General features: G+C 38.6%; 4 protein-coding genes across 4 annotated transcripts; all 4 read left to right on the forward strand.

Moving 5' to 3' along the window:
* The first annotated feature begins 1,796 nt into the window (after positions 1 to 1,796).
* On the forward strand, positions 1,797 to 9,768 carry LOC137950445 (uncharacterized). The gene is made up of 4 exons (XM_068796910.1): positions 1,797 to 2,291; positions 2,479 to 3,456; positions 9,022 to 9,069; positions 9,159 to 9,768. Exons 1-4 carry the CDS (start codon positions 2,091 to 2,093, stop codon positions 9,588 to 9,590), a joined length of 1,659 nt encoding a protein of 552 aa, XP_068653011.1. The 5' UTR covers positions 1,797 to 2,090; the 3' UTR covers positions 9,591 to 9,768.
* Positions 9,769 to 9,832: 64 nt separating this feature from the next.
* LOC137950446 (uncharacterized) lies at positions 9,833 to 11,387 on the forward strand. Its single transcript, XM_068796911.1, has 4 exons — positions 9,833 to 10,165; positions 10,258 to 10,369; positions 10,861 to 10,969; positions 11,128 to 11,387. The coding sequence occupies exons 1-4, from the start codon at positions 9,994 to 9,996 to the stop codon at positions 11,278 to 11,280; spliced, it is 546 nt and encodes a 181-aa protein (XP_068653012.1). The 5' UTR covers positions 9,833 to 9,993; the 3' UTR covers positions 11,281 to 11,387.
* Positions 11,388 to 11,779: 392 nt separating this feature from the next.
* On the forward strand, positions 11,780 to 14,880 carry LOC137950250 (uncharacterized protein At1g27050). The gene is made up of 2 exons (XM_068796636.1): positions 11,780 to 12,181; positions 14,109 to 14,880. The coding sequence occupies exons 1-2, from the start codon at positions 11,852 to 11,854 to the stop codon at positions 14,346 to 14,348; spliced, it is 570 nt and encodes a 189-aa protein (XP_068652737.1). The 5' UTR covers positions 11,780 to 11,851; the 3' UTR covers positions 14,349 to 14,880.
* Positions 14,881 to 16,859: 1,979 nt separating this feature from the next.
* On the forward strand, positions 16,860 to 20,620 carry LOC137950701 (uncharacterized). The gene is made up of 4 exons (XM_068797300.1): positions 16,860 to 17,001; positions 19,298 to 19,362; positions 19,978 to 20,082; positions 20,292 to 20,620. Exons 2-4 carry the CDS (start codon positions 19,318 to 19,320, stop codon positions 20,388 to 20,390), a joined length of 249 nt encoding a protein of 82 aa, XP_068653401.1. The 5' UTR covers positions 16,860 to 17,001; positions 19,298 to 19,317; the 3' UTR covers positions 20,391 to 20,620.
* Positions 20,621 to 20,953: the final 333 nt, after the last annotated feature.

Below are 20,953 nucleotides of genomic sequence, written 5' to 3' on the forward strand. Positions count from 1 at the left end.
ATGAGAAGATTGTGTACAAGGACAAGTTCAGTACAGTTGCTGAAGCAGCCCCTCAGGAGTCTGAGTTTGTGAGATTGGATGTACTACTAGAAGCCATAGTGTAGTGCAGAGATGCGAGTGACGGGGAGAGTAGGTCTAGTGCACCCATTCCTATTATTTTGCAAGTCAGATCCCTTAGGCCCACCTCTCTGACAATGGCCCGTCTACTTGAGCGATGTGGGCCAGACTCCACAGTAATCAACAATTGTATGAGATGGTTCAACCACGTATAGAGAATGACCACTCATAAGGTTTTGTTAGTGTCAATCCGTTGGACCTGCAAAGAATAGGTTAGGGTGAAAATGACATGGAGTAGATGTTGGCAGGAATTGTATACCATAAATCAAAGGATGGAAATCTTCTGATTTATCCTCGAGAGAAATCAAAGGAGAAATCCTCGTGAGAGAACAAGTCCGAGAGTTTCTGGGTTAGATTTAACAAATGCTTTAATATTCATTCGATCTTGTATCAAGGGAGGTTAGATTTAACAGGAGCTTTAATATTCATTCAAGATTGTATCAAGCTTTTAAACTAGGTCGATAGTCAGATTTTGTTAACGTAAATTTGTTGGATCTGCAAGGAATAGTTGGGAGTTTCTCGTTTAGAAATAACAGAAGCTGCAATATTCATTCAAGCTTGTATCAAGCTTTCAAACTTAAATATATGTCTGCTCACTTTTTCAAAGCTTCTCCGACTGTTGTACCCCGGGCTTTGTCAGAGTCCTAAGCAGCAGTTCTCCCCGAAGCTTCAGTGGCATTGCTTTGAAGTAGGTGATCCAGTGCGATGGTACCGATTTCGGAAAACGCGCAGAAAAGTGGCCGTAGATAATGCCAGGAAGTAAATTCCCCTCATAACGGGATGTACTCGTGGAGACACCACAATTGTTGCTCAAATCCATGAGGGCAGATAAAAAGGATCTTTCTGTTTTTATTTTCAAATCTTAGCTTTCCATTTCGTTAGTTGGGTGGTTTCATAAAATCTTAGGATTTCATTCATTATTGGGAATGAAGGATAAATAATTGTTTAGGGTGAATTACAAATAATTAAGTATTTAATTATCTAAATCCTCACACTTAAAAAGGATATTTTATTATATAAAATTACTTTAATAGATTTAACTTTTATTTTAGATAGTTTTATCTGACTTAACTAAAATAAAATTTAACTTATTTTAAATTAATAAGTAATTTTAAAAATAATTTCAACTTTTTAAAATTAAGAAATAATTTTAACATGTTTTAAATTATTTTTTAAATTATTTATTTATTTATTTAAATATATTAAATAAAAAAGATAAAAAATACTTAGTTTTATAATATACAAATTATTAATCAAATTTTTACTTTTGCAATATATGTATATTCTCACTCTTAAATTAGAAATCAAACATATTATTAAAATTATGAATTTATATAAATGGAAAAGAGGTATTTTATTATATAAAATTACTCAGATTTAATTTTTATTAGATAATTTTATTTAACTATTCTATTAATAAACTAAGATAAAATATAACTTGTCTAAATTTTTAAAAAATAATAAATTAAATTATATAAATATATAAAATAAAATACTTAAACAAATGATTAATTTTATTGTATACAAATGGAAGAGTGAGAGTAAAGTTCAGGAGTAAAGTTCAGGAGTAGATTTTGATCATAGACCGCCGAGTCGCGGCGTGAGTGTTTCGGTGGCTATAGCGTATTATACCTTCACTTGGTGGGAGCCGCTGTTGATGTCAGTCACATTCTCTTTTCCTGAGAAGAAGAGGGAAGAGTAAGGAAGCCGTCTCTTGGAGCGGCTTCGCCTGTAACCATTCTACTTTCTGCCGCCGTCTCCTGTTTCTTGAAGCCTCTCTCTGCTTTCGCTTCTCCTCCCTTTTGTCTACTAAAGACGAGAAATTCCAGATTTCTTCTTATTCGAAATCCTCTCGACCTAGCTCCGCTTTACCGACGCTGGGGCCGGAGATCTGTCGATCCTCAAGCAATCCCGCTCGACTAGTGATTGTGCTTTTAGGAGCGGAAGGGGCTTCTTTTGTTGGCTTCTCTTCCATGGACCGCGGTCAGAAAGAAGATCGGAGCCAGAGCGGCGATTTCACTTCGGAGGACGAAGGGACGGACGATTACCGCAGAGGTGGATACCACGCGGTTCGCACCGGAGATGCTTTCAAAGGAGGGGCTTACGTTATACAGAGCAAGCTCGGCTGGGGCCATTTTTCTACTGTTTGGCTTGCTTGGGACACGGTTCACTCGGTAAGCTATCATCAGAATTACTTCGTGCTTAGTTCTGTTTCGGTTATGACTAGGCTCTAATCTGTTTGCGATATACCGCGTTCTGGTTGATTTTGTTTTCTACGCTTAAGGCCTTTTCTTGTCATTTTTTTTTCTCTACGAAACGAGAAATGTCTGATAAGTATGTGTTTATCGATGTGATGGCCAGAGATATGTGGCTCTCAAAGTTCAAAAGAGTGCCCAACATTACACGGAAGCGGCCATGGACGAGATTACCATTCTAAAACAAATAGCGGAAGGTGATCCGGAAGATAAAAAATGTGTTGTGAAGCTCTTAGATCATTTCAAGCACTCAGGCCCCAACGGGCAGCATGTTTGCATGGTTTTCGAGTATTTAGGTGATAACCTTTTGACGCTGATTAAATACACGGATTATCGAGGGATGCCGCTTCACATGGTGAAAGAAATTTGTTTCCACATTTTGGTTGGATTAGATTATTTACATCGTCAGTTATCTATCATACACACGGATTTGAAACCAGAAAACATACTGATTTTATCTATGATAGACCCGGCAAAAGACCCCAAAAGATCAGGTGTTCCACTTATCCTTCCAAATAGCAAGGATAAGTCAGTTTTTGATCCAGGAGTTCCAAAAGATGTGAAGAGTTCAAATGGAGATTTGTCAAAAAACCAGAAGAAAAAGGTCCGGAGAAAGGCTAAGAAAGCTGCTCAGGGTTGTGTGGATAACGCAGAGCAAACTGACTCAGATCTCAAAGGTGGGACAGCTGATGGAATTGGCTCTCCTGGGGATTCTGTATCGGATTCAGCCACGGTGGAAGACAAGCCGGACAGTTCTAATACGGGAACATCTAACACAGAAGAAGCAAGAAGTAATAAGGTAGAAAATCAGAGTCATCGGAGAGGAAGCCATTCTACAAGGCAAAATCTGTTGAAGGCTGTTGACTTAAAGTGCAAATTGGTTGATTTTGGGAACGCATGTTGGACATACAAACAGTTTACTAGTGATATCCAGACAAGGCAGTATAGATGCCCAGAGGTTCTGCTTGGGTCTAAATACTCAACTTCTGCAGATATGTGGTCCTTCGCTTGCCTTTGTTTTGAGCTGGCAACTGGTGATGTGTTGTTTGACCCACATAGTGGTGACAATTTTGACAGGGATGAGGTGTGCACATGACTGCCGTTCTCTTATTACTCTAGTGGCATTATCATGTTTAATCATACAATATTTAAAAAAAAAACGTTTAATCAAACTGACAACTTGATTATTGCAGTCGAATTATTTTAATAGGCTTATCTGATCGGGTTTATGTTTTATTTGAAGCATGACTTATAGTTCTTCTGCCTGCATTTATAATGCATGAGATTGCTTATGTGTTAAAGACTCCTCTTAAAACTGTTGAAAAAGAAAAGGATAAATGGCAGTGAGGACAGCGACATATGACTGCAGGAGACATATCTCTTTTTTTTTATAAAGACTGCAGGAGACATATAACTCTAAAGTACTATTCTGTAATCATGGTCATGTCCATTTCAAAAACAAAATTGGTGATAGGACTAAAGGTACAATAATCAATGTGATTTGAAAATTTCTTGACTTATGTTGTCTGTTTTGTTCATGGTAGACTGGTTTACACATTTGAATGTCTTCTTCTTAGAGTTTCTTTTTAATCATTATAGGAAGTAAAGAGAGTTAGCATTGTGAATCTAAAAATAGTAAAGTAAAACTGGTATCAGGTTGGGTACCCAATCTCCTTTCTTTGGGAAGGAGGATGAGTTCCAAGAGGATTCTCCCTCAGTCTCTTGATATAACTTTCTCTTCCATTAAAGGGGAAAAAATCTACTGAATTTGGTTGAAATAATTCAGTAGAGATTTTATTGAAGGCACTTTGTTGGTTCCAATTTTCTCTTAGCTTGTGTTATCCTGTTTTTATCCATAGCTGGTATTCTACATAAATTGCTGTCAAGTGTCTATTTATTGAGGAAATTCTTAGTCATAGATCATCCTTTAGCATTGTCTCATATATCTCAGGGTCTGATCTGACACCTTTACCATTTTGCTCTACCCTTAGTTAGTTGTTTGTCTTCAAGTCTTCACTCTCTAGTTCCATCCATATCATTCCTTTTTTCATTTGTTTCTTGTCGGTCTTGCAAAGAGGATGCTCCCAAAATATTTCTTGTTGAAGACAACGAGATAATGAATATTATTAACAGAGAATCCCAAAGGAGAGATTTACATTGAGGAGTTACTGGCCCAAAAGAAAAAGAAGAGCACAAGACAAGGTACATGAAAAAAGGATGAAATCCCTAATTAAGATGAAATGTAATTCAAACGGTGAAATGTCAAACAAGAAATACTACTCATAGCCAAGGAATCTGTTAAACTGTTGGCACTTGGGATATGCATCCAAGAGACTGGTAAGGAGAAACAAATATCTTTGATCTCATCAAAATATTTCTTAGACTGGACTGCCTTTCTCCCCGATGCCTAACTGATGATAACTGTTGGGATTCCTGTCAGTGGAAGAGGCAATAAAAAGTGCTTGGAATAAATCCAAAGAACCTGGAGCAAGGCCCTCAACTTGGCTTTTGGTCTCACATTGATTAATCAAAGCCGAGAGAATAAGCTAAAGGTGCCTGCAGGATTCCTACTTGCTTCACCACCTCCAGTGGGCCCAGGATTCTCACAGGAGCCACTATCGGAATCGAGCTTGAGCCAACTGAAGGGTGCAGAGCCTATTCTTAGGTTTAAAATGACATTGTAGAATCTTGCTAACCCAAAATTAAATATTTTTGCGTTGCAGCTTCACTGACCTTAGCAATAGTCCAGTTACTGGCCTCAAATATCCTTCTCTTCTATCATTCTAAATGCACCCAGCAGTTGCAGCAATAGTCAAAAGCTAGAGGATTTTACCCATCTTTACATGGAACCACCTCTGCGTGTTCAAGGAGGGCTGGGAAACAGCTCCAAATATGCTTAATCAAAGAACGATGGAAGAGAAGATGATCCACTGATAATGAGACACACTAGATGATGTGATGAACTTTTGGTAGCGTTGAGCTATCCTAGGAATACCATTGATGCTTGCTTGGGAAGAGGGTCATAGCTGCACAAATGAGGTGAGCATACTGAAAGGCGACATGTATGATCTAGAATAGCTTCTTTCCAAATCATTATGTTTTCTCCCTGTCTGTAAGATAGATACTTTCATAGAGAGATAAAAGGTTTCATGCATCAAAAGCTTTGTTATTGGAAGGGCACACCTTAGATTTAGGTCACAAATCTGCTTGAAAAGATTTATGGATGGGAATCTGAGGGTCCCATGCAATTTGAAGGCATGAGAGGAAGGCCTTAACCAAGGTTGCCCCTGGCCAAAGATCAAAAAAAAGACATCTATAGTTGCCACTATGCACATGAATATTAAATCCATCCTCATAAGTGGTTATAAAGTCGACAAGTGGCTTTCCAAAGCCAAGAAGCACAAATGGGGATGGTAACCGGGGTGAAGCAAGACAGGCATTTGTGTACGTATTTTTGGTGGCAGTCTTTCTCTATTCCAGATTTATCATTACCAAGCTTCCACAACCATTTTTTTTTGGAGAGTCTGGGCAATATTTATAGTATTTTTAACACCCGATGTTCCATTGCCCTTGGGCATGCACACCTCATTCTTGTTGACCCGGTGATATTTGAAGTTTGAGGAAGTGCCTCTTGGGGGAACCTCTCTTCAATGGCCTTGACGCGGTGCACCACCAAGACCAGGCAAAGCAGAAAATAGATAACAGTTTGGAAGTTCTGCCAGAGTTGACTTGATAAGTTTTGGTTTTCAATATTAGGGTTCCACTTGGCATTAGTAGGCTACCAGAAAAGAGAACTAATAATTGTTTTTTCACAATATTTTATGGATATCTACATTCTTTCATGATTCTTTGTGTCAGGATGGTCTTGTTTGGTTGCTGGACTCTACTTTGATTATTTGTTAGAATGGATACCATGTTTATGTATCAGGTACATTATATGTCATGTTATTTAGAGTTACCCCCAAAAAATCAATAGAAAGGTAAATATAGAAGTCTCAGTTAACATTACCAAATAACTTTGACATGTATCTACCACCCCAAACTAAAAGACTAGTTCCAGGTCCAAATAAAAGTGCATAACTCTCATCACCAATTCAAGGGCTTCTTTAGATTATATTAGATGCATGTGGGTGTTAACTTTTCCACATTGTGTTTGATTTCTCGTTACTCTTCATGCCTTAATCGTGTATAACGTAACCATCTGGCACTTATGATCTGATTTATTATGCCAACAAGATTTGAGTTTTGTTAAGGAATAGTCCCACATGGATTAGTGAGAACAAAGATCTTGAGTTTATTAGTTGGGAAAGATGTTTCCAAAGTTAGCTAGTCATTTTGGGATAGGCCTTGGACCCAACTTAACATGGTATCAGAGCAGGTATTCAAATGTGAGCCTACACCTAAACTATCCACTTATAGAGCCACAAAAAAGGGCCTACACCTAAACTATCTACTTGTAGAGTCACAAAAGAGGGCTTACACCTAAATTATCCACTTGTAGAGCCCCAAAAGAGGGCTTACACCTAAACTATCCACTTGTAGATCCCCAAAAGAAGGCTTACACCTAAACTATTCACTTGTAAAGCTACAAAAGAAGGTCTACACCTAAACTATCCACTTGTAGAGCCACAAAAGAGGGCCTATACCTAAAACTATCCACTTATAGAGCCATAAAAGAGGGCCTACAGCTAGATTATCCACTTGTAGAGCCACAAAAGAGGGCCTACATGTGAGGGGGAGTGTTAAGGAATAGTCCCACATGGATTAGTGAGTACAAAGACCTTGAGTTTATTAGTTGGGAAAGTGGTTTCCAAAGTTTGCTAGTCATTTTGGGATAGGCCTTGAACCCAACTTAACAAGTTTAATGTGAAAATCTTAAAATAAAAGTTCTACTGAAAACATAAGGAAAGATGCATAGAAGGTACATAGTAATTGAAAATAAGGGTTGGATAGATTTGGGAGATTAACCGGCCTTAGGTTCTTCCAGTTAAAAGTTAGATACTCTGCTTTTGTTACTCTATGTAAGGAAGCTGTAACCTGATTACACTCTGAACAGAAACTTTTTTTGGGCAGGGGAGGGGAGGGGAGGGGAGGGGAGTTGTTATTATTTACAAAAATTCTGAAGAAAGAAAGAACAAAAAAAGAGGAGAAACTGCATGAGATGCCATGAAAACTACAAAAAGAAAGGAAAAATACACGTTATGCTGGAGTACTCACTAGCTAGGATACTCACTTTCCAATTTCTCGTTCTACAGTTAGTAGCAAACTCAAATAACTCTGCTATGTATGCAGAGCTGTAAAGGTTTCTAACATGGAAGTTTCCTACAGCATGTTTGTGACTGAACAAGACATACTCTTGCTAGGATCTTGACTTTCGTAAGTTATACTAAATGGACTTTTGATTTAAGATAAGTTTAGCAGACAAGACAAAGTTTAATAAACCCCATCTTTGAATGGGATCTGCTGTTCTTGTTTGCAAAAGTCGTCTTCTTTTCCTTAGCCTTACTGGCAATTGATTTTTTTTTCTGGAAACTAAGAGAATCATGATCAGACTCTCCAAGTTGGTTTCTAAAATGAGTAGGTGCGTTGCGTCAACTTGCAAGCAGTACTCTTTAATGGGCTTTTGTATTATTAAGTATTTTGTGTTCTATCTTCTGTTTTGTTTCTTTATATGTATATCTTTTCATATATGGTTAATTTGTTTACTTCCATATCCTTGTTGCTCTAAGACTTGCATCACAATTATGCTGTTAATGCATGTGGTTTTTATCAGTATTTCTTTAGCAGTGAATTGTGCATAACCCTATGTTTTATTTGGAGTGAAGAGGGACAACCTTTTCTTCTTGGTCAGTTGGGTTTCTCTAGAATGTGTCTTTAAAGATTAAACCATGAATTTTGTAGTCACTGTTATTGCTGCAAGTTAGAGCATGGTGTTTAGGCAATCTATTTTGGTTCAGTTTAGGTGTTTAGCTTGGCCTGCCAGTTTAAGGAAGACAACTGCCTTAAGGGAGGCACAGTTCACAAATGTGCAAAGTTACTTGCCTTGATTGACCTTTTAAGGAACTGGAAGGTTACATACACTTTTTTAACTGTGGTCCAGCGTCGTGTCTTTATTCTTGTTAAATTGTAGATTTTTATCACAATATGGTCTAAACTCATTCTGACCACACTGCTCTACTGTGGGCTTTTTAGAAGGCCCTTCAGGAACTTTTCTGAGACTATCAATAACTTTGTTTTTTTTTTGTAGAGTTTATATGTGGTATGGAAACATGATGTGTGCCCACCATGATGGGTTGCACTCTAGATTAGTTCCAAATTAAACAATACATGAAACTGGTTGTATTGTTATTGTTTAAGATCCTAGTTCTCTGTTTTATCAGATGTTCATCGAGTTTCTTGGTTTTACTGTGTCAACGAGAGATTTTGGTTTCAAAACTTGTTTTCGTACTTATAATCAGATTTGTGGCCCTAGCAGTATCTTCATGAATGCCAGAGAGTGTGCGGATGTTTGCTTGCATCTTTGGGGGCCCATGTCTGTTTCTCTTCAAGGGGAAATGGTGATTGCATGTTTGGGATGATGCCTGTTTCTTCATTGGCTCTGTGGGGCTTCATAGGCACAATTACCTATTACTAATGTTCACATTTTCAGGACCACTTGGCATTGATGATGGAGCTACTTGGGATGATGCCACGAAAAGTGAGAAGCTCTCTCTGCTCATTAGCTTGCTGGGATGTGTTTTTTTTTTTTTTTTTTTCAACAGCTGACACTAGTTATACCAATTTCAGATTGCATTAGGTGGTCGATACTCTCGTGATTTCTTCAACAGATACGGTGACCTGAGGCACATCAGGCGGTTACGTTTTTGGCCCATCAACAAGGTCTTAATGGAAAAATATGAGTTCAGTGAACAAGATGCTAGTGATATGGCAAACTTTTTAGTCCCACTATTGGATTTTGTTCCCGAGAAGAGACCAACAGCTGCCCAAAGCCTTGTCCATCCTTGGCTTAATGCAGGCCTTCGACTTCTTGAGCCTTCCCCCCCTGATCACAGCAAGGAGGCAGATGGAATGTCGGAGCAGAAGAAAAAAGAGAAGGATGAGAGGGACGCAATGGAGTTGGGAGTAGGCAACATTGCCATAGACGGAGCATCCAAGTTGGTAAAAGATCCAGTGGCTGGTAATAAAGCCAAGGTTATGGCCACTAACGCCCCTAGGTAGAAGAACCAGTTCACGTGTAACTACAATTTTTTCTATGGCTTCATGTATATTACCGTTGTTGTTGTCTTATCAAATACTTCTATGGTTGTTTTGGCCTATTGAATTCTGAAGGCGCAAAACAGCAAATGGGTACATTGGTTTATATCCAGGTAATACATATGATGTCGTTTTTGTGGAATTAACAATAAAAATAAATAAGCAAAAAAAAACCGATGGCTGCGGCAACGGCGGGCACCGGATTAGAATCAGTCAAGGGAACACCTATTTACAGCAGTCTGTTTGTGAGAGCATTCTTGATTTGTTTTTCTTTCCGCCCAGAACGCGTCCTACCAAATGCTAAAGAAGAGATGGTTCACAGCTTCCATGGATTCTTCGGGTCTCTCTGCTCTTCACGGAGGCGAGGATGGCGACGGTGGCGTTCGTGTCCTTAGGTTGCGCCTCACTCTCGAGGCTTGGCCGCAGAAGCCGTTCCGATGAGGGCAATGAACTTCCTCTTTTCAAAGACCTGACCGCAGCTTCTAATAGCAAGATGCTCTATCCCTTCTCAAATCCAAACGAAGTCGAACTCTCTCTCGGTAATCCCATTGTGCCTCTCGTTCCATTTCGTATCTGTTCTATTTTGATTCGATTCATTACTGAATGAGCTGTTTCATTTTTTTTGTTCCAGTGACTGTTACTTCTGCTAGATTGAAACGTCTGTCGACCTTCAGCCTTCCAATCAAAACCAATCTGAAGAGCGATTTGCTGAAACATGAAAGCGACAAGACTGAATCCAACTGGTATTCCGCTGGGATTATTATTATTATTGTTGTTGTTGTTATTTGAATCCATACGTTGTTTACGGAAACGAAGGTGACAATTTACTGAACACCAGAACCTGTGCGGAAATCGACAAAATAAGATTTGTCATGGCAGTAAGGAGACGAATTGAGATCTGCTGGTCCAGCGTTTCTCACGTTGTAAACGTTTTGATAGTTGGTATTGTATTATAGCCTGTTTGCAAAGCTGACATCTGTGACAATTGGTTCATAACTGAATCAGCATTACCTGTACTCGGGCTAATTGATGGTTTTCCTTCTTCTTGCTTTGGCCGCAGTCCCTCTTTTTCCGAGCTCTTCAAAGACATGTTTTTTCTCATTTTTTAGGTTATGATGAAATGAAATACTTCTGTATGATTTTGTCCTTTTCTCCCTATTGTTGTTTCTTATTGAACCAAATACAAACTGTCCATAAGAGTTGCTCTGTAGTCTTATTCCTGCAAATTTCTCAGGCTTGTAACTCCGCCGGATTCCCCATTATTCCGTTCACTGGACTGTGAACCTTATGGGGTTAAATTGCTGCCTGAAAAGCCAAATTCGCCTCTATCACGAATGTCAAAGGTGAGAATGACGTAAGCTGTTCGCTTCGTTTGATTTCCTCGATAAACAGGTACTATCTTCCAAAGCAGAGTTTTCTCTGCTATTTGGCATCAAATGCGTGCCGGGTCCTAACTTTTCTATCTTTTTGGTGTCGGTCTTATAAACTTTGTCTTGTGAAGAGAGAGGTGAAGCGGAAGCGAAGAATAACGGGGAAGAAGAACAGAGGAAGTGAGGAGGAACTGCATGAGAAACAGCTTGAGCATCGCTTGGGTAAACGTCTGAAAGACAGGGCAATGACATGGAGACATGTCGGGACGATGGGAAGGTTCTGAATTCCAAATTCTCTCAAAAAATCTATTGCAAAATTAATGCCAAAAAACCAACTGTAATACCGTCTCTGAGCATCTGGTTCGGTCATGCTTATGAACGGCAGCCACATATCGTATTACTGAAATCCTTGATGTCTATTCTGAATCTATGATAATCTTAATAAAAAGCATTAGCTATTTTATGAGATTGCGTTTGTGTGTTCCATCTCTTTCTCTGTAGTGTCTCTTTTTGTGGTTCAAGAGAGGTTGTTGTTACCCATTATTTGTTATAATGGAAGTTTCTACTAGATTAAACTCCAAATTATTCAAGTAAATAAATTGACACCCCTAATTTAGATATTTTGTCCAAGTATGCGATGTCGAGAACAAGGTTTAATGACTCTCTACTATCTGACCCCTCCCAGGTATCAGGCCCATGAAATTTCTGGGCCCATGATCTAAGTCTTCACTCTTCAAGGCATTAAAAAAACCAAAAACCAAAAACAGTGCAGCGCTGCGGAGGTTCTGTACTGAATCCCCAAATTCCGTCTTCTCCTCCACTGAACCTTCAGAAATCTCGAACACCGGCCGCATAATGACCGGCGGCCGCAAGAGAGATAGGCTATATACCTCCTCTTCTGTCCAAAAACGACCGCGCTCTTCGGCCCCTCCGCCCGATAGTGACGTAGTTGCTTCTAGGGCCGGTTCCAAGGAAAGCGTTTTGGTCATCGTCACTGGTCTGCCGCCAGACTGCCAAGTTCTTGACGTTAAATCTCGTTTCCAGCTATATGGTACTGTTTCCAGGCTCCACATAGACCGACAATACGGCTACGGTTATGTCACCTTTCGCTCCCGGGACGCCGCTGAAGCTGCCATTGCCGCCTCCATGGATCCCGCTTCTGGTATCACTATCGGATCTGTCAAGGTAGTAAAATGGGATGCTTTATTTCCGGAATTTTTTTGTGCGTTTTCTTTCTGTCAAGAGTGTTTCATTTTGTCGAAACTGAAAAACCGTCCGTTCTTTTTCTTTAATTGCTTTTTCCCTTGCTTGAATTTGTGATTCTCCGAAAAAAATCGGGAAGGCGGTAACTGAGTAAAGTTTTTTGTTTGGACTTTCTGTTCTGGTAAAGTTCACATTTTTGCTTTTCGAGGTTTTAGCATCCCGAAGCTTTAGGGGTGAACTTCCGTTTCATCTACGCGACCTTGTTTGCTCTTTTGGTGTGGAGGGCGTAGCCTGTCTGTGAAGCTATACAATTAACCAAAATGTAAAGTGATATTGATTTAACCTGCAGTTTGGGAAACATCACGAGGCAGCCACCTGCTATGAGAAACTAAGACTTTGTCCAAATTGTATTAATATCATTTCGAATGTTGAACTTCATACCTTTGTGACTTGGACCAAAGACCCCAAACCCGAAGCACTCCAATGGTGTAGTGAATGACATAGTCTTGACATCTCTTGCATGGTATTCGGCACTGCTTTACTGTCCATTTTGAGCAATATGAACGGAATTAGGTATGTAGTACAATAAAATCTGATGCCATTACCATTGCAAGGACTAACAATGTAACAACAGAATTTATGTGTAGCTCTCCCAGAGTATCATCAAAATCTCTTGCTTGAAATGCTGTAAGGTGTTGTAGCTCATCAAAATTTCAATCAACCTGTACCTAGCAAAATCCAAATTATTTATTTTTAAGCAAGTATCAGATTATTAGTAAACACCTCTTAGCAGAATCATGATGGCCATTGACTGACAAATGCAGGGAAATAAGGAATAGCATTTGGAAGAAAGTGAATTCAGTTAATTTGCCCTATACTATTTATTGAGAGCTTTCGATCTTTGGCCTTGTATGAAAGTAGGTGGACTAAGATTTATTAAGATCCTGAATCATTTTCTATGTGAGTAGGTGGGCATATTTATCGTGGAGAGAAGACGTAGTGATTTAATCAGAACTGCTCATCAAATTGTGAAAGTAATAATGTCTCTCTCCTCATGAATTGTCAATCATAGATAGTTTTTCGAATATTTTTAGTTTTTTCTTAAAACTCTTTAGAGGTCATATTGTGCATTTGGAAATGAGGAGCCTCGTGCACATGGACCCCTACTCCAGATTATTGTTTCCCCTGGAGGCTTTTTTACTCTTGAAATTTTCTCTATGATTTCCAACAATCCAAAAAAGAAATCCATAGGATTTTTATTTATGTTATTCAACGCTGACATGTCAGGCAGGATTTTGTTGATATGCCCAAAAATTGTGTCCCAATACAACTTGATCATAGTGGCAACTATTGTCAATTAGTGAAAGGTGCCAGATGATTTTTTTTTTTTTTTGTTGATGAATACAAACATTGGTTCCTTGTGACTCAGGGTTTATCTTGGGATGATAATCTACGAAATCATGCAAATATTTCTACTAATCTGGTGTTCAATCTTTTAGATACTGAATTGAAGAGCACAAGACTTCTAAGAAATAGGCCCCAAGAGCCAACCACCTGGATGTACCAAGTGCAGACAGTAATCTATGCCTTTCAAAGTACAGGAAAGAGATGCATCAGTAGCTCTAAGTGTTTCCTGTTAGAATTCAATTTTTTGAGAAGTAATATTATGGGCCCAGTCTGTGACTTTGAACATTTGTTCTCAACACCAGGAGAAGAATGCCTTACCGCAAATATAAGACTTGCTTCCTCCTGGGAGTCTGTTAACTGAGGGCGAGGCATTCTGACCTGTGATAACAATGGCAACTACATTGATCTTTCTGCAGAATTTTATTTAACTATCTGAATAGCTATCATAAATTTGGCGATCATTCATTTTCATCATTCACATCGTCCTTGGTGGTGAGTGCAGGTACATGTCTATTGGCCAAGCGATCCTCTTCCACAGTGGAGTGCAAGAGTGCAGAATACCAGTAGCAAGGATCACCGACCTTCATCGAAGTTACTGCGAGCAGAAGCACCTCTAAGTAAACATGGTAGAGCTCATAAGAAGCTTGTAGGAGTGAATGAGATTACTCCAAAGACAACAGTGGATGAACCTGCAGAACCATTCAAGGGCAGACAAATTATTGCATATGATGATATTCTTTGAGCACTACCAAAAGTTTGAAGGGCACGCATACAGGTGACTCTTGATGGCAAGGGCAATAAGCCAGTAATATTGAAGTTAGTTAAGATATTGTGGAGCCTTTGGGACAACATGATTTTCTGTAACCATATTTATGACTTCCTTTCCCTCCGGATCCTGGGTTGTTCTGCCAGGAGGGGTGTGCGCGCTTCTGTTGATGAAGACCGAGTGGCAGAGGCCATTGTAAAAGGTTGTCAAATTGCATCTTCAGATGTATGTAATGGAGTGCGGAAGGCCAGTGGTGATGATATCGTTTTACTTTTAAAAAATTGTTAAGCTGTAAGCAAAGGATTTTTCTCTATAACTCATGATATTGATTAAAGTATTAATTTTGTTGGGAACTTCTGAAAGAACAGGTATCAGATAATTAGGCAAAAGAAGGGTAAATGCTTCGAATGAGAAAAGAGTTGCCGGGGGTGAAAGCTCCTGTTCATTTCCTGGTTGCTTTATTTCCAATTTCAACCAGGCTCAAGGTGGGTTTTGGCTCTACAGTGCAGCATTCTTCTTTATAGTGTCTGGTAATCTGTGGTAAATAACATCCTTCGAGAAATTTGCTAGAGGTTTGGATGAAAGAAGAAAACTATGTTAAGTCTCTCTAAATGACTTGGACTTCTGAGATTTGTTATACTGCTTTTGATGATTAGAGCTATTTCTGATTGACAATATTGATTATGGAATAGATATATATGGTACAGAAGATAAGTTGCTTGAAAGTATAAGAACTTCTCAAAGAGATGAATGTTGTTGAGAGTATGCTTTTATATACTATTGAAACTTGAAAGGAACTTCAATGTGTTGCATGTATCTTTAGAATCTATGGGTGACAACCTTGGGAAGGTAGAGGCTGGTGTAGCAAGGTCGTTCATATTGTTCGCTTGTATAATACAACAACCTCACCATGTGGAGAAGATGGAGCCCATGGAATAGTAGCAACCATGATGTAGGTTGGGCATGGGACCTTCCTTTCACCGGTGCTTACGAAGAGAAGGAAGACGAAGAGAGCAACAACTGTCACCACCGTAAAAAAGAGGCCAAAGCAGAGGAAGAATGTGTTGTCGCCTCCAAAAGTCACCTTATTTAGATCATCCTACTAGAAAACATTCCAGGAAAAAAAAGTTTCCTCAACATTCGTTTCATTGATGAACTATCAACAACTAATTGTTAGATTTTAAAGTTACATTATAAATAATATTGGAACTAATTCTCACAGAATTAAATTGTAATGAAACTGTCTCAATAGAGTTTGAGTTTGAGCAAGACTCTCTTTTTCTCATATTTTCTTTTCTTTTCTTTTCAAGAATTTGTGCAGCCAAACACAAGAACATGACTTTCTCACCTCTTTCTTCTTTCTTTTCTATGGTTTCCAAATATACTCTTAATCTCCCTTAAAGCCTTTATCATGCATAAAAAGGTTATAAAGAAGAAGCAAAGACATAGATTAAAAATCTAAAATATATATTTTAATATAAAACATTTCCAAATAAAGGTAAAAATTATTTTTTTTCTTCTCTTGTGGCAGCAAAGAGATGCTGCGTATGGAGCCACAGATTATTGAAGGTGGCATTTGTTTCTCGGAAATGTAAGGGGGTTAGTGCACTTTGTTAGTACTTAGAAAGTGAGAGAGAAAGTGAAAGTACTTTCCCTAGTGAAAGTGAAAGTGAATCACTTATTTGTATTAGTGTGTAAAAATACTTGTTTGAATTAGTGTACACAATGTAAAGTATTTGTTTGTATTAGGATACATAATAAAAAATGTGGTGTAAAGTATAGAATGTTTATTTATTAACAAAATATTTTGATATATTTTACTTTCAGAAAATTAATATTAATTAATAAATAAAATATATTAAATATAATGATTAAATAAATATTTACTTTTATACTAGTAAAATTGTAATCAAATTGTAATTTTATAATATCTAAACATGAAATAATTATATAAAAAGGATATTATAAAATATTTATTAGCTTAATATTTTCTTTTCGTCCTCCTCTCTATGAGATTTTTCATCGAAAGAGCGATCTCTCATCCCCCTCTTTCGTCCTTCCACTTCCCTCACAAGCCGAGAACATTTAGCGAGCATGTAAGAAAACCCTAAAATTTCCCAGGCGGCTTCAACAGAGGCAAGAAATCAATCGAATTACAAGAAATTGATCGAATTCGATATCTTTAACGTTCTCTTTTTCTTCGAGGAGACTCGAAAAAGTTTTGTTGGAGAAGGATAAGAAGTGGCAGAGGGGCGATTGAACGCCAGAGGTCACAAGCGAGAGAGGAGCCGAATTTTTTTTTTCTCCGGCTTCTGTTTGACAATGTAATTGACAAAAGGGAAAGTGAATTCAGAGCTCGACCCGAGTGAATTAACTTTCCCCTCGGGTTATGCCTAAAAAACTGTAATTCACTTTGCCCTCACTTACAGAGGGCACTAACGGGTTTTACTGTATTTTACCTAGTGTATGAGAAATACAGAGGGCACTGACAGGGCCTAATATAAATCTTCTCTTTTCCAGGCTCCTTCTCGTTAATCTCTTACCCTGCGATAGACTACTCTCCAACTCCTTTCCCCCGAGCTGTCCTTCTCCGTTCTTCGTCCAAGTAGCTCGTTCCAACAACCGTGACGTAAGTGCTACATGCTCGAACTTCTGTCATTATCTGTATTCTTTTTTTTTTCCTCTGATTTGTTTTGTAACTGAGTGCGGGGTTTATTATTTCTCTTCCGTTTTGTTCATCTGGGATTTGGGACAAGTCTGTTCTAGATCTGGTCTTCTTGCAAATCTAAGGTTCTTCTTTTCAGATTTGAGGTTAAAAGCCTTGGCTCTCGGTTCTCTTACTTTCTTTCTTCTGTTGTTGGTGATACGATCTCCCTCTCTTCCACATCAGATTTATAACTTTCATATGTTCTGTTTCAGTTTTTAACGGATTTCAATCTTGTTCTTTTTGGAATCTGTTTTGCCCAGAAATTTGTATTTGATATTTATGAAGTTGATCGGAATCAATTACAAAGGTGCACATTGATTCATTTTTTGAACCATGAGCTGTTGGCTTGTTGCTTTTCAGTCTGACTTGGCTCCCATTTTATTTTGGTGGAAGCATCCTTTTTTTTCCTTTTTTTAAACTTTAGTCATGCTTAGTGTTGATTTAGTGCTGACTGCTGTGGGTGGAGAAAGGTGTAGAAATCATCCATTTGGATTTGGTATCTATTATAATAGTTCTGTGCATTGGGCTTGATGTATGGAGTTCCACTACATTTTAACCTGTTTTCTACTTGTGGTTTGTATCATCCTGAAGAGAACTGGCTAGAATCTCGAGAACCCTAGGAGAAATAGTTCATGTGCTCGGTAAAGACTGGTTTCTCTGGTTAATGTGAGCTATATTGCTTCCATTTGCTTCTCTTGGGTGAATAAAGATTGTTCTTTCTCCTAAAAAATGATTTATTTTCTCAAAATCTTACGTAATGCCTGCAAATTTGTAGTAACAGGGAAATAAGATCTTGTTTTGAGAAGGATTAAACAGGACAATTCGTAGTAGAGGGACGAACCTCGAGTTACCTTGATGTCTTATGCAATAGCTGCCTTTCATAGATAAGTCTCTTGAACCAAAAGTCAACTCCACTCGACTGTTTTCCGGGAGCTGTAGTTTGCCTCTTCAAAAGATCAAATTAATTGAATCTTTGATCCACTCAACCTATTCCTTGCTAGAATGACCAGAAGCCTTCTTTGAAGCGGTTTTGGTGGGGTGAGTGGGTTTTTGGGAGCCCTCATTTGATAAGCACCTCAGAATTTGAATTACATTCAGTGACATGTCTAACAGTTTCCCTATTTAGTGGGATGCGCAGAAGCAGCGACTCCCTGCAAGGGTTCCGAGAAGATGCCAGTGTCACCACCACCCACGAAGTCCAAAGGTAGTATATCTAGGGGAGGGCTCAGTGTCCTTTCTTGGATATGTGGAAAGGAAAGAGTAGCCTCCCGACAAGGCGAAGTCTCCAATTTCCACATCAAGGGTAGAGTAAGCAGCAATTTGAAAAGCCCATTCCATTCTATGGCCATCTGTACCCTCCTGCCAATCAGTCACAGTACTCACCATTCCAATAACTTCCTAAAGGTGGAGAAATCCCATAGTTCAAGGGGGATAACAGATATATATCCATTCTTTTCGATGGCGGTGGGTGAAGCCTGGGGACCAGGCCTTAAGGTTGACTGAGAAATCCCCTAGAGTAGAGGCCTCCACCACCAATATTCGAAGAACCAAGTCTAGTGAATCGACATGAAGGAACCAAGATTTTGGAGTTGGGAGATTCAAGAGATGAGCAAAGTTGGGCTGAGGTGATGGCGTGGTTTTCCTGGGTGGATATTTGAAGTTTTTGTGAAGGATGGAAATGGGATAAGGCCCTGGGTGATGGGTTGTCATGCTAGGGGACAGGGTGGGAGGCAGAGCAAAGCAGATCAAGGGAGGAGGGAGGGAGCTGGAGCCAGAGTAGTGTTAGTGGGGAGAAGGGGATTAGGTTGAGGCAGCACAGGGACTGGCAAGGATCTGGATTTCAGTGGTATACTGCTTTTCAGTGAAATTCAAATTAGAAGCTGGCTATTTCAAGTTCTGAGGCATTGCTTGTCTTATTTTAATCAACCAATGAACAAAAGCTGATAGTTACTTGGTGCATGCATATGATATTAACCATGAGAAAACTATTCAGAAAAGTGGAAAACATGAACTGTGGGAGCAGGAATAGAAGAACTTTGCTTTGTGATCTGCTAATGTTGCATGTTATTTTTCTTTCTCTAGAAAAGACATCATAAGGGCTTATTGTTTCATTTTTTTTTTAAGTATTTATCTGTAATTGGAGCTTGTGTTCATTGTTCAATGTATAGCTTATAGGTTTTATGAAATGTAGGATTTAACTTTTGCTCATGTTTTGCAGGACTAGCTTGACGGAAGGGAATGCATCCCCCCTTAACTTTACATAAACATCCAATGTGTGCTGAAGTATGTGTATCCAATTTTTTACTACTTACTGCTTGGCTTTCTCCTTTATAGAGTTTTCACCTATGCTAAATCTTAAACACACAAAATGACATCTCTATGTTGGCAAGTAGTTTTCTGTCCAATTCAATAGCATATCTAAACATGATAAAGCAATCAGGAAATATCAATATACTGTATCATCATGTATTAATCACATCCTAATCCTGTTAGACTCTAAAACTTAGTAGGCAATTTGACATTAGTCTATTCCAGCTTATGGGTTCTGGTGGACTGGACTCAACCAGCTGATGTTCTTCAAGTTCCACCTCTCTGCATGCTGCAACCTCCGGTCATTAATGATCCAGACAATATTTTCCAGCTCTCCTGTATAACTTGAACCGTACATTAAAAGAATAGAAGAAGAATAAAGAAAACTGCATCTTCACACCATTTTCTTAATGTCCTACTGCTCCAGACCTTAAATCACGGTGATCAAGTGAAGCCTAGAATGATTGTCCATGATATTGACTCAACGTCTCGTTGTGTTTTCTTCTTTGTTGAGCATTATGTCACTTTTTGGAACCTGTTCTGTGATACTTATTTCATGTAGTAACTTTCCTGAATTCTGCTCCTCAGATTATTGAAGAGTTCCAAAAATGTCACTTGGATCATCCAGTCGCCAAGTTCTTTGGTGAGTGTACAGATCTCAAGATAAAGCTTGATCGTTGTTTCCGAGAAGAAGTGAGCACTCATTTTCCAAATTAAGTTTGAATCAGATGGTTAGCAGTGTTTGTTGACCAAATTGTTTATCTAGTTGATCTAACCATGAACCATGAGCCTTCCTTTCCATTCATAGGTCTTTCATTAAAAAAAAAAAAAAAAGGAAAATCCATTCTCTCTACAGGGGTTTATTTCGTCATCTTCAAAACTAATTGCAGCTCATTATGCAGAAAGCTATAAAGCGCAAGGCAAACTTCGAAGAGAGTAAGAAATTGAAGGAAAGAATACGGGAGTACAGGAAGGCAGCTGCCGAGAAAAACCAAGATTGATGAGACAAATTCCTCTACATTTAGTTGTACCTTATAAGATGAACCTTTCGTCCAGAAAATTCTGGTTTTAAAGTCAGGTAAATAAATATTGTTTCTGCGTCAATTTATGGCTAGAAAGTTGTTGAGCTAGTCCTCTACACTGGAGCTTTTCCGTTACTGTAGATGAGATTGCAATTACCCTCACAGGTTCCTTAAGCTCACGTCTCTAACAAAGAGTTTACACTATCATATGGAGTCTCCATTTTAACCAACATATCTTGAGTAAAATTTCCTTTTTCAAATTCTCGTCTTTTATTTTATTTTTTCTTCCTACTCTGCCTTGACAATTAAGGGATGGGAGTAAGACCATTCTATGCAAGATTGATGTCTTGTATTAACTAGCGAAGTATCAATTAGAAAAAAAATCTATGCAACCTATGTAATCGATAATCACAAATTGGGATGAGGCGTCAACAATACACGGTGAATCTTGTCTTGGCAAAAAAATCAGTAGCATTTTAGAAAACAAGAGGAACGCATGCTACTGGCAGTTCAAACTTCAAATAATTACAAGGTAGTCGTCG

Source organism: Aristolochia californica, unplaced genomic scaffold (genome assembly GCF_029961685.1).
Source record: "Aristolochia californica isolate CCGP_79_NKW_82.1479 unplaced genomic scaffold, dmAriCali1.0.hap1 SCAF_14, whole genome shotgun sequence".
Taxonomy (NCBI): Eukaryota; Viridiplantae; Streptophyta; class Magnoliopsida; order Piperales; family Aristolochiaceae; genus Aristolochia; species Aristolochia californica.